Source organism: Suricata suricatta, chromosome 9 (assembly GCF_006229205.1).
Source record: "Suricata suricatta isolate VVHF042 chromosome 9, meerkat_22Aug2017_6uvM2_HiC, whole genome shotgun sequence".
NCBI classification, from domain to species: Eukaryota; Metazoa; Chordata; class Mammalia; order Carnivora; family Herpestidae; genus Suricata; species Suricata suricatta.
This window is the reverse complement of record NC_043708.1, coordinates 9,819,496-9,832,180: the sequence shown is the minus strand read 5'-3', so window position 1 is coordinate 9,832,180 and position 12,685 is coordinate 9,819,496. Positions and strand designations below refer to the sequence as shown.

The window sequence follows — 12,685 nt, the reverse complement described above, 5'->3', positions numbered from 1 at the left end:
CCTAGACTTTAAGGGACACTCATGACTCCTAGGTGTGCCAGGCTCTGTGCTAAAGTGCCCGACGTTCATGCAGCCATTGATTCTTCAGACTGTAATGCCATGTGACAGCTGGTGTTTTGCTGAAATGAAATCACAGCTTGCAGTGGAAATTTGGCTCCAATTTGGCTCCGCGTGGTGACTCCAGGCTCCCTCCACGTTCCTCTGTTTGAATGAGCAACTGGGGAATCCTCCTCCACATGGCCTGTTCTGTCATCGTTTGGACTTCACATGGTATGAACGCATCCTTGTGTTTGTCACGGGGATGCTATTTTGAAAATAATAAAATGGATATGTTCTTGCTTCACAGTCCCCAGCCTAGCTTCATGGATGGCATGGGCCAGGAGAGGTTCAGATGCAGAGCCCCACAACATTGCGGCACGTCCTCCTCAGGAGAAATGCCTGCACCCTGGCCCCGGCACCCCTCTCCCAGCCGGCGCGAGGGTGCAGACTCCGGAGTGCCCATGGCTGGGGCTGAGAGCAGGAAGCTGGCAGAGCCCACGGTCAGGAGGAGAGATGGTTGCAGTCCAGACACTTGTGTCTGGAGCCGTGGGGGCAGACGGCTCACCCTCCGTGGTGAGAAGGGACCAGGGCCTTGCTGTCACCGGAAGGGGAAGCAGCCTGGGCTGGCCCAGCGCCCGCCAGGACCTCAGCCACTCCATCTGAGCTCGGTTCCCTCAGGTACCAGCTCAGGGCGCCCCTGGGTGCCTTCTAGACGGCAGTGGGCCTGGGAACACGGCTCGAAGACTGAGCGTCCGCCCAAGAGACAGTCATCCCAAAGAGACCCATTAAACAGGAAGAGGTCTGAATCCCATTAATTTTGCAAACACCCAGGTGTTTCTACCTCTTACACCCCTGTCCACAATGAGGTGGAGACTCTCAAAAGTTACGTGCAGTAAAGTGCTGTATTTTTTTCTTTATGCCTTGTGCATGGTGTTAAGTTTATAACCCACAGTTAATTAATTCCCTTTAAATATTTCTTAATATTGCCAGGCAATGTTTGAGGGGCTGGAGATTTGGCAGTGGATAAGACCAAACACCAGAGTGGGTCCCTGTTCTCAGGCACCTTCTATTTTTTGTGGTTGTTAATGCTTATTTTTGAGAGAAAGAGAGAGACAGAAGGGAGTAGGGGAGGTGTAGAGAGAGAGGGAGACACAGAATCGGAAGCAGGCTCCAGGCTCTGAGCTGTCAGCACAGAGCCCGATGCAGGGCTCGAGCCCACAAACCGTGAGATCAGGATCTGAGCCCAAATCAGATGCCTAACCGACTGAGCCATCCAGGTGCTCCGGGCACCTTCTATTTTTTGTAGATGTTTTATTTATTGATTTTGAGAGAGAAAGAGAGCGGGAGAGAGAGAATCCCAAGCAGGCTCCATGCTCAGTGCAGAGCCCATGAGATAATGGCCTGAGCCGAAATCAAGAGTTAGATGCTTAACTGACTGAGCCACGCACGCGCCCCTGGCACCTTCTAGTCTAATGGGAGGAGAAAGGTAGGAAATGCATGCATGTGTCAGCAAGGGTTCTTAGGGGCGAAAAGTGCAGTGCTGAACTAAACTAAGGCAATAGAATGGAGAATGACTAGGTGGCCTAAGAAAGCCGCAAGGTGATCACTGGGGAAAGAGTGACTGTAAGGACATCAGCTGGCCCATAAGGAGCAGCAGGAAGGCCAGGGTGGCCAAAGGGGGAGGGGGCAAGATGGGGGGTCAAGGGTTGGGGGTGAGGGAGAAGCAAGGGCCAGGTCAGGAAAGGCCTTATGAGCCAAGGGAAGGAGTGTGGCTCTTACTGTAATTGTAGAAGTCGTGGGAAGGTTTGGTTTTTTTTTTTTTTAAATGTTTATTGATTTTGAGAGAGAGCAGGGGAGGGGCAGAAAGAGAGGGAGAGAATCCCAAGCCGGCTCCACACTGTCAGCAGGGCTCAATCCCACAGACTGCGAGATCATGACCTGAGCCAAAACCAAGAGCTGGACACTTAACTGACTGAGCCACCCAGGTGCCCCTGTGGGCAGGTTTTTAATTCATGTATGATCTTACTTGTGTTCTATAAAGATCACCCAGCTTTTTGGTGGGAGCTGATGGTGGGGACAATGGAGGCGGAAGCAGGGAGCGGAGGTGGGGGGCTCACTACAGTGCAGGCGGGAAGTGGCGGTGGCCTGGACCCGGGTAGCAGGAGCTGAGTTAACGGCTGGATCTGAGACATGGAGATGGGAGGGGGTAGGAGTTGCTGACGTATCGGTCACAGAGGCATAAGGCACGCCCATCAGGGTTTGCACCGAGACACGGTGGTGGCCAACGAGGGGATGCGTGGAGCTGAGGAAGATGGGATGATTGGGGGCAGGGGACGGGGGCCAGGAGTCCTGCTGGGACTCGTCACAGGAAGTGAGCCGGTGGACAAACCCAAGACTGGAGAGACAGGGGCAGGTGGGGCTGGGGGTGACACGTAGAGTCCCCGTGAGGGGATTTGCAGCCCGGAGCCTGGACGAGCCTGCTGGGAGAGCGTGGGGGGACACAGACGGGAGATCTCTCAAGGCAGAGTCCAGGCACGATGGGCGCCGAGGCCTGGCAGAGGGGGGCAAGCCCGCCATGGCGCCCAGCTGGCTTCTTTCCTCATTACCCACTGTGAGCACCATAGTGCCATCTGTTACCGTCAGGCTGGGAACCCAGATACGGGCTCTGAAAATCTGTGTGGATTCCCATGATCCAGGCATCCTTATTACATTTTTTTGGAAGTTTGACATAAAAATGAAACAGCAAATTAAGTTCTCATAAGGAACACGCGAGCCCCCGAGAATAGATCCTGTTCCAAGGGGATGGGTGGACCTCCGGGCAGAAGGCAGTGGCGTTTCCGCAGGAATTGCACGCAACACGTGTCCCACGTGCCATCTCTTCCTCAGCCCTGCTCCTTGAGGGCAGCTGAGAAGGACCTCATCCCCTTCCGACCCCTCCGTGTTCCCGGGCAGAGCCTGTGCTGTCCCGGGCCGGGCTCGCTTCCCCGCTGCGAGTCCACGCGAGCAGAGTATCCGCCAGCCTGTGAGGTCGCCGTCGGAGCGCCCCTCTCTGCAGCGGGGCATGGCCTTCCAGGAATCCCTGTTCGGAACGTGTTATCCCTGTGTCAGAGTCTGGGAAGGGGGACACTTGGTTTTAAAGTAGCAAGTGGAGGGTAGGGATGGAAAGAGCAACATGGAAAAAATTCTAGTTGCTTCTAGTTTTTTTCTTTTTAAAAATTTTTAATGTTTTTTAAAAATTTACTTTTGAGAGAGAGAGGATGAGGTGGGGAGGGGCAGGGAGGGAGGGAGATGCAGAATCCGAAGCAGGTTCCAAGCTCTGAGCTGTCGGCACAGAGCTCGAGGTGGATTCGAACTCTGCAACTGCAAGATCATGACCCGAACTGAAGGTGGACACTTTTTTTTTTTTTGGAATCTGCTTCTTCTTCTTCTTTTTTAAAAGTAGCTTATTGTCAAATTGGTTTCCATATAACACCCAGGGCTCTTCCCCACAAGTGCCCTCCTCCATCACCACCACCTCTTTTCCCCCCTTTCCCTTCAACCCTCAGTTCGTTTTCAGTATTCAGTAGTCTCTCAGGTTTTGCGTCCCTCTCTCTCCCCAACTCTCTTTCCCTCTTCCCCTCCCCCTGGTCCTCCATTAGGTCTCTCCTGTTCTCCTGTTCGACCTATGAGTGCAAACATATGGTATCTGTCCTTCTCTGCCTGGCTTACTTCGCTTAGCATGACTCCCTCCAGGTCCATCCACTTTGCTACAAATGGCCTGAAGGTGGACACTTAACTGACTGAGCCTCCTGGGTGCTCACGGAAGCGCCATATTTTAGGTGAACCTTCCGGTCCCAGGCACACTGGGATGGTTGGTCTTCTTAACTGAGTCAACGATCAAGATGGCAGAGAGCGGGGGAGGAGAGACAAGGTCGGTACCTTAGAGTCCCCATAAATGCCAGTCTTAGTATTATGATGACATTACATGGAAGTGAAGCAAACCCCACCCTGGCAGGGACCTCAAGGAAGGGTCACACCCCACACCCAGCCCGCTCTCTCCTTCCCATGCCCCCCACCGCCCAGGACCAGGCCCATGCCACAAAGGACAACTGACAGTCATCTTTATAAGTATATTTTTATTGAAAATAAAAAAGGCATGGTACTTTCTTCTTTGTAAGTAGCATCCAGTCCGCCCCCCCGACCCCGAGTCCTGTTCCCTGTGTGGTCTCAGCACAGAATCCACATCAGTGGCTCGCTGGTGGACAAGATGGCACCAACTTGCACATTTGTCCATTGAGACAGAACGAGAGACATGAGTCTTCTCCCTGTGTGCACACGGCACATGGAATGGAAGGCGGATCTCAGGATATTTACATTCATGCATTAGATATCCCATACCACCTGGGCTGTTTAAGTCGGACTCTGTACAGATTCAGAGAGTACAGTAATTGTATATATAGATATCTCTTTAAATATATATATAACTATATATAATATATATGTCTATATTTTTACAGCTATTAGTCTTTCTTCCAAAACTTGCTTTAGAAGCTTCTAAGTAACACCTAAAAACTCTGGGAGATCCTATATGCCGTTCTATGTTGGGCTCAACTAGGAGACAGTTAAAAAGTATCTACTGGAGAAAATGCAGAGAAGAAATGCGCATTTCGTTCTTGACCTCAAAGTTTGGGCTAGCCTGAAGATTGGTCTGCGTTTAGGGGCTGCAGATACATTCCTTAAATAAAAGTTCTGATTTGAGATACCAGGTTGGTGTGGTTTTCCGGATGCTTCTTGTCACTTAAGCAAAAAAATCCAGCGAGGCTCTCCCATGGCACACGTGACAGTATCCAAATGACCAGCTCTAGGTTTGGGGGCTTGAATTCTCATGTGAATTCTTTTTAAAAAACTGGGTTCTTCTCTTGGTTTTCTTTAGCTGAGCAAGAAAAGACTTTACAAATCCTATTTGGGGGTGGGGGGGATTGATGCACAAACTTTTCACAGAGCCTTGGCTGAGCCCCTGGGGAAGGGGCTACTGGCCCCGGAGCGAGGTGGATGCCAAGGGCGGATGGTTGGGAAGCCCTGAAGGGTGAGGCCAAGTGTAAAGTCCCAGGTTTCAGCCAGGGTAAGGGAAGGTGGGACCCACGGAGTGGGGCAAAGCTGGGTTGTGCCCTGCCTCCCTTGACGTCTCCCCAGGCTGGATGCCCATCACTTATGACCCCTTAGCCAGGATCTTCCCCTCTGACAGAAGGTGCCTTCCCATCACTTCTAGCCCAAGGTGGCGTGTGCATAGAGCTGGGGTCCTGCCTGGCTGTCTGCTCAGGAAACACGCAGGGGACCCAGCGGCAGGCTATAGGCAGTAAGGGAAAGCGCCTTGCTGCGGACCCCACACCCTCTGGCCTTGTGTCACCAGCTCGGGGTAGGGACAAAGGCCATTGGTGGCACTGTGGCATGCTAAGGGACGCAGGGAAAGCAAAATCCAACCCAAAACCAAAACCAGGAGCTCACACAGAAGAAAAACCCTAAAGAAAGAACCCTTTCTGGGAGAGTGCAGGCCTGGGTCTGACCTCAGCCGCTTCTGCTGTCCTGCGGGAGGACCCAGTGAGGGTCACGGCAAACTCACCTCCCCTCTGCTCTCTGAGCACAGTGGATCACAGGCAGCTCCAGGAGCAAAGGGATTTTACAAGGTGGGTTCCCAGGGTCCAGCCTAAACGGGGACTTGTTTACTGTCCTGTCAGGCTTACCTGGAAGGCAAATCTCACCGTGGCCCAAATACCCTTCAGAGAACCACACTGGGAGTCTGAAAAGTGGACAGCGTCCACCTGGACAGAGCGGACTGTTAAGTGTGTCTTCCTTCGGAGCAAGTGTGTGGGGGGTTGGGCACCACAGCATCAGGAGTGTTCCCCAATCCAGGAGACGGTAGACCACAGGCGGCTGTCCCCACAGGCCTAGTGATGTGCCCACAGGGCAAGTGGCCACCTGGGAAATAGGCCGGGGGATGACCAGGTCTGGACAGTCCCCTCTCTCTCTCCCTCCCCTTCGCCCACCAACCCCTCAGACGTTTTCAACACTTTTAGAACATAAGACATTCAAAGGGGGCCGCTGGGAGAACACCACCTCCTTCTGGGTGAGGGCAGGCTGGGGACTCTCCAGAGAGGGTCTGAGTACCTGGTCAGGGCCTTAGGGGGGCATCGGGGAGACCCAGCGCCAGGCGGGGTCAGCCTAACCCAGAGTGCTGGGCTTGGCAGGAGTGGTGGTCTCTGCCAGATGAAGGCAGGGCCTGGCTCATGTGGAGGCATCAGTTTCCACGAGGATCTTTGCTTCCTTGGTCCTTGGCCTGGCGTTCAGTGAGTTGTTTTGCCTTTGGAAGATCAGACATCGGCTCTGGGTATAAAAGAGCCCCTCCGTCTGCTCAGGCAGGAGGGGACCTTGCAGGCTGGGGTCACAGCCTGCCGTGGCAGGGGTCAGAAGTCAAGGGCCGGAGGCCTGGGATGTGGGAGGGAACAGGAAGGAAGGAGGCAGGCCCTGAAGACTAAAGACAGTCGCCAATGGGGTGACAGACAGATGTGTGGGAAGCACCTTTGGAAGGGGACATCTCATGGCTCTGCTGATGGCTTCTGTTGGGACGCATGGTGAATGGAGAGCAGACAGTCTTCCTGGGGGGGAGGAGGCGTTTTCTGAAAGGCAAGTGACTCCTGGATCACCTTTCTCTTGAGTAAGGTAGGACGCCCCCCACCCCTGCAGACAGAGACTCCCTGCCTGGGTCAGAGCGCAGCTGGGAGACAGCAGATCAAATACAAGATGGAGAAGAGAGGCGAAGAGCGGGTGTGGCGGCACTGCCCCCGGTGCCGCATGCAGGTGAGCCCGGCGCAGCCTGGTGTCCGTGCTGCCCCTGTCCGCGCACTGACCAGGGCGGGCTGGGAATGGGACGGTTTCTCCTTCGGAAGTCCTGGACAAGCCCAGAGTCAGCTCGTGTCCTCCTGCCTTCCCGTGTCCGCTAACGCTGCAATGTGACCCTCTGGCCAGCCTGTCGGGGTCTGCAGACTCACACCACGGCGCTGTTCGCGTCCACGCCTTTGTTGCTCTGCGAGGAGGTCATGGGATACTCAGCAACACTGGTGCCGTTCTCCTCTTTTCTCAGGGGTTTCCTGGGAGGGGGGGCAGGGACACCGTTAATGACCCATGGCTGGAGTGGGGCATCATGGCCTTCTAATTAGGCCTCCAGACTCTGTTCTGGGTCAGCATCCTTGGGCTGCCGGTCCTCGTGAGGGCCAATCAGGAGCTGGGGGGGAGTCTTACTGAGGGGGACACATAATGTGCTGTGCCCACCAGGGCATGATTGAGAGTGAGAGAAGAGAGCTGTTAATAACAAAGCAGGGACAACAGGCATGAGTTGGGGCTGCTTGGGACAAACGAGAATGGAGAACCTCCGGTCAGCCTCTAGGACACACAGTCAGGCTCCCGTTGATCTCCAAGTATGAGCAAACAGACGTGAAGACGAATATTTGGGAGGGTGCAGAGCTGAGGTGCCAGAGGTTGGATTTTGTAGCCTTGCCTCTGTGCAGTCGGAGGTACATGGAAAAGGTGATGAAGAGGATGGTGGTGATGGTGATGCTGGTGGTGGTGCTGGTGGCTCGGGGTGGTGGGAGCAGTGATGGGGTGGAGATGGTGGTGGAGGTGGTGGTGGTGGTGGTGAAGGTGGTTCTTGTGGTGGAGTTGGCGGCAGAGGTGATGGTGATGGTGGTTATGGTTGTGTTAAGGGGAGTGATGTTGGTAGTGGTGGTTATGGTTATGGCCATAGCAGCGGTTATAGTAATGGTAGTGGTGGTGGTGGTTATGGTTGCATCAATGGTGGCAGTTATGGTGGTGGTAGTTATGGTTGTGTCGGTGGTGGTGGTTATGGTAATGGTGGTGGTGGTTATGGTCATATCAATGGTGGTGATTATGGTAATGGTGGTGATGATGGTGGTGGTTATGGCTGTATCGATGGTGGGGGTTATGGTAATGGTGGTGATCGTGGTGGTGGTTATGGTAATGGTGGTGGTGGTTATGGTTGTATCAATGGTGGTGGTTATGGTAATGGTGGTGATGATGGTGGTGGTTATGGCTGTATCAATGGTGGTGGTTATGGTAATAGTGGTGGTGGTTATGGTCGTATCAATGGTGGTGGTTATGCTAATGGTGATGATGAGGGTGGTGGTTATGGTAATGGTGGTGATGGCAGTGTTGGTTATGGCTGTGTCGGTGGTGGTGGTGGTTATGGTGATGGCACTGGCAGTTACGGTTCTGTCAATGGTGGCGGTGATGTAACCTTGAATGCCCAAACTAAGTAAGTGCCCACTAGTGGTTCTCAAGCACTTCATGTTGGACCATTTGAAGACCATTCCAGAGGCTACGTAACCCCAAGAGCCATCTCTCCTGAACACACAAGGCTAGGGGAGGCTGGGTGGGAGGCTTTGAGAAGGCTCTTGCTCACTCACAGAGGTTCTGAATTTGCAGTACTACTTTCTGGCCTGGCTCCAATCCCAGCTCCTCTCCCGGTTGGTTCAGGAGGGGCCCCTGGCTACAGCCTCCCGGTCTAGGCCACACACACTGTGGAGCCCAAACCCATGTCACATTACTGCTGTCTCTTGGGTGAATCTGAGGCCCATGGGGCCATAGCTTAGTCACCTCTGTCCTCAGGAATGCTGGGCTGAGCTTGACCTGGCCTTTGCTGTGTATTGTCTTAACTGAATGTCTAAGGCCATCTCCGAAAGCCCAGTCGGTGATCGATTGCTTCTGCCTTCTCGAATGTCCCCCCGCTAGAGTGTCCTGTAACCCAGCCTGAGGACTGGTCCTTGCAGCCTAGTTTGCTGCCTATGGAATAAAGCCTCAGGTATGAATGAGTGCAGGGGAGGCAGGGTCTGCAAGGTGGTTATCAGTAGTTTCAAGGGTAGGATTATTAGGCCCGCTCGGAGAAAACACCCTGAGATCCAATCTAATAACTTCCCTTACTTTTTTTCCTTGCTGCAGAACCAGCTCACAAAACAGAGAGAAACCCTAGTGCACTCACTCTGGGCGTCAGGCTCAGCCATGGTGGCTTCTAGAAATGTCAGATGCAAACCAGCACGTCCTCCCGTGACACTTTGTGCAAAGCTCTCTCAGCTACAGATGTTTCTGTCCCCTCTCACAATGGTCCCCTGTCCCCCCTCACAGGTCCCCTTTGCCTGGGGTTAAGAGATTCAATACATGGGGAAACTGAGGCTTAGAGGTCGCTGTGACTCGCCCAAGGGCCCCCAGCTGGTTGGTGCTGTGGCCTGGACCGCCACCTGCTCCCACCACATCCAGGTCCAGACATCTTTCCCTTAAGTCAGCATTCCCAGCAGGCAGTATCTCTGCAAACAGGCTCTGTGGCCCCGTCAGCTTGGAAAGGACTTCCACTTCCCTCCTTCTGGAGAGTTCCCAAGTTCTCAAGAGTCAAGAAGCCCATCTCATGGAACTCCCATGGACATGGGCAAAGCCTGGAGGGCACAGAGTTCCTGCCTTTCTAGGGTGAGGACAGGAAATCTGCAGGACTTCTGCCGGGAGAAGATGACATTTCTAAAGCCAGGCTGCTGGCTAGGACACCCCTTTGCGTTCCCGGGGGCCTTGGAGGGAGACATTGGCCCAGAGGGCCTGGCAGGAAGCAAGCCTGGCCAGAGGGACACTGAGGACAAGGCCTGGAGGCAGCTCCAGGACCTTCTCAATGGCCCTGGCCAGCTTCCCAGCCGAAGACCAGCTTTGTCCCAGGACGAAGTGGGTCTGGGTAGGGGCCCCACCCAGCTAAGTAGCAGCTGTATCTGGCACAGCGCCCCCTACAGGAACATTCCAAGAGTCTGGGTGTGGCAAGGGCAGGGGTTAGTGTCCCAAAGGTTCTCCTGAGAAGTGAGGGTCTGCTCCCATTCCTCCACTAGAGCTAAGCCCTCAAGCACTCTACTCCCTGGGCTGCTGCCCTGGCCCACTTCCAAAGCCTGTCTGGGATTCACAGAAGCCCAGTGGAATCTGGAGTTTACCTACAGCCAGAGAAGGCACTATCTTGCCTCTCCCCACACTGTCCTTTCACTAACGGGACACTAGAGGGTGATGCTGCCCAAGTGCTGGGAAGTCACGGCTCCTTGCACCCAGGCCCCACCACTTCTAGCCATGTGACCTTGGGCAAGCCACTTAACCTCTCTATGCCTCAGTTTTCTGGTCTATAAAATGGGCACAATAATGGTGTCCATTTCATAGGTTTGCTGGGAAGATTAGGTACATTAATGTAGGTCAAGCACTTAGATGAGCATCTAGCATATAGCAAATGCTCCATAAGTGTTGGTTAGCTTTCAGTATTGCTATTGGAAAGGTGCCAGCCGGGAGCTGTCCTGTTGGCCAGCAACAGCCAGCTCTCTCCAGACTGCACAGACTTCCTACCTAATGTGTGTCCAGAGGGGCTCTGGAAAGGCCAGAGAGGCCCGCTGGGACCCAGCCAGGGATGGTCCCGCTAAATCAAAGTTAGGCACGTGCACCCCGGTGCGGGAGAAGATGGCCCCAGATGGCCCCCTACAAGGCCTGGTTCCTAAAACCAAGAGAAAGGGAAGTGAGCTTTTCCTGGGCTATGTCCAGGTTTCCTGCCTGTCTGAGGGGGGTTCTCCACCCTAAGACCCCTTCCCCCTCGCCCCCGGCCTGGCCAGCAGCAGGCACTCCTCATTCTTTACACGGTGCGCCGCACTGACAGCTCGGGGGGCTCATGTCACGAGCCACGGCCTCGGCAGGACCGCCTCCGCCCACATGACCGGCCCGGGCAGGGAGGGCCAGGACCCAGGTGCCCCTCTCGGGCCCTGCTGACAATGATATGACAGGTCCCACCCGGAGAAGGGAGGGCTGCCTGGCTCGCATCTGATCTCATGCACCCAGCGAAAGGGGCTGCTGTCAGTCAAGGGCAGCGGTCCCAGATTCCTTTTTCCGAAGGCATTCAAAGTCCCCAAAACACACACACACACACACACACACACACACACACACACACACACACACCCATATGCAAACACAGCCCACCCCACCTAAATACACACACCACCACACACCCCCCCACCCATACATGTACATGTACACACACACACACACACAGGCACACACGCACGTCCATACACACCCCCCCACAAATGCACACCCTCTTCCACGATGAGATGCCTTTGTAGCCTGCAGAATTCTCCAAACCTGGGTCAAGCAGCCAGAAAGAGCCCTTCCGAGCCACCAAGGGGGTCGTCGACCAGGATGTAGCAGCAGCCTCCTTTCCAGCCCAGCGCGCTTTGCCCCAGCCCTGGGGTGAAGGGGAGTCAGGGATGCAGCCCACCGGTGCCCTCACGCTCCAGCCGGACCCGCTGTGTGAGCATCTCTAGGGCTTCCTTGTTGAGCCACCCCTGGCTGGGCGAGGCGAAGGCTGGCGTCTGCAAGTCCCCCGGGCTTCTGCTCGCCCCTGGGACCCAGCCAGCAGGGCCGGGCATCTGGATCGCATTCAGAGCGCTGTGGGGAGCGCGGGGAGGACTCTGGCCTTCCCCTCGCCCTGCCCCAGCACCTCCACCCAGCATGTCTAGAGAGATGAGTTCAGAGAGGGATGCAGCTTCCTGGTGACGAAAGAGCCCCCAAGAAGCAGGGACCTATCCACTGGCACCGAGAACACCCACAACCTGCCTGCCTGTCAGTGACAGGCCTGCACGGCCATGTGGCCCCTGCTGCACAAAGACCTCATCCTTACTGCCCGCCTCCTCCCGCCAGGACAGGATTTTATCACCCACCACAGCAGGTGGGTCCCTTTCGGGGGCGTGGTGGGGGGAGTAAATGAGCCCAAATAAGTGTCTCAGCCCAAGGCAGGTGGGGACACATAGTGCCCTCACCCTTTCTGGGCCCAGTCTCTTGTTGGAAGAAGGATCGTGGAGGTGGCAATAAGAAGATACTGCGGCATAGACGACTCGGAAGCAGCCTGTGTGTCGACCCCGCCAGTGGGGAACGGCGAGCCCTGGGCCACCTGGAGGATGGCAGTGGCCCCGGAGAAAAGAGCACCAGCCCTAGAGTTAGAAGACCGAGTCTTGCTCCTGCAACAAAGCACGAGCACCGGCTCCCTGGATCCAGCCGAGGTCCCGAAGGAAGTCGATGGTCTCAGAGCAGCCAAGGCCAGGGATCTGTGCTCAGCCCCCGACCAAAGGCAGTCCGTCCGCGAGGCGCGTGGCTTTCACGGGACTCAAGGTACAGCCAGACGTACTGCTCTCGATTTCCAGCTGGAGAGATTGGATGTGGTGCCTGGGGGTGGTGTTGCTAGAGGAACGTATTGGGGCAGCAGAAAGAAGTAACAGACGGGAACGGCTGCATCTCAAATGCCCGGTCACCAGCACTGGACCCTACTTGGCCCAAGAGGTTCTGGCCACGAGGTAGCCCCAGTCTCGAGACCCCAGGAATCCAAAGTGCATTCAAGGTGAATGTCCCGCTCCCAGAAGTTCATGCGAGATGCGGCTGAATGAAGAGGTCCCACTCCCATCCCCAATCCCTGGGCCCCACCTTTTGACTTCCTCCTGCCCAGCCCTGCCCTTGACCCTGCAGTTGGGCAGAGGCCAGGGGGAGAGGGCTGGACTGGCGGTGTGTGCGCTGGGGAGGAAGGGGAGGCTGGGGGGTGGGTGGC

The 12,685-nt window shown here is 55.2% G+C and overlaps 1 protein-coding gene across 1 annotated transcript in view; it reads right to left on the bottom strand.

Annotated features, from left to right (window-relative positions):
* Nucleotides 1–4,134: 4,134 nt before the first annotated feature.
* Nucleotides 4,135–12,685, bottom strand: part of PRIMA1 (proline rich membrane anchor 1) — a 62,313-nt gene continuing 53,762 nt past the window's right edge. The window contains exon 5 of the mRNA XM_029951523.1: nt 4,135–7,163. Coding sequence (XP_029807383.1) covers nt 7,061–7,163 — 103 coding nt within the window. The 3' untranslated portion in view covers nt 4,135–7,060. The remainder of the gene's footprint in view (nt 7,164–12,685) is intronic.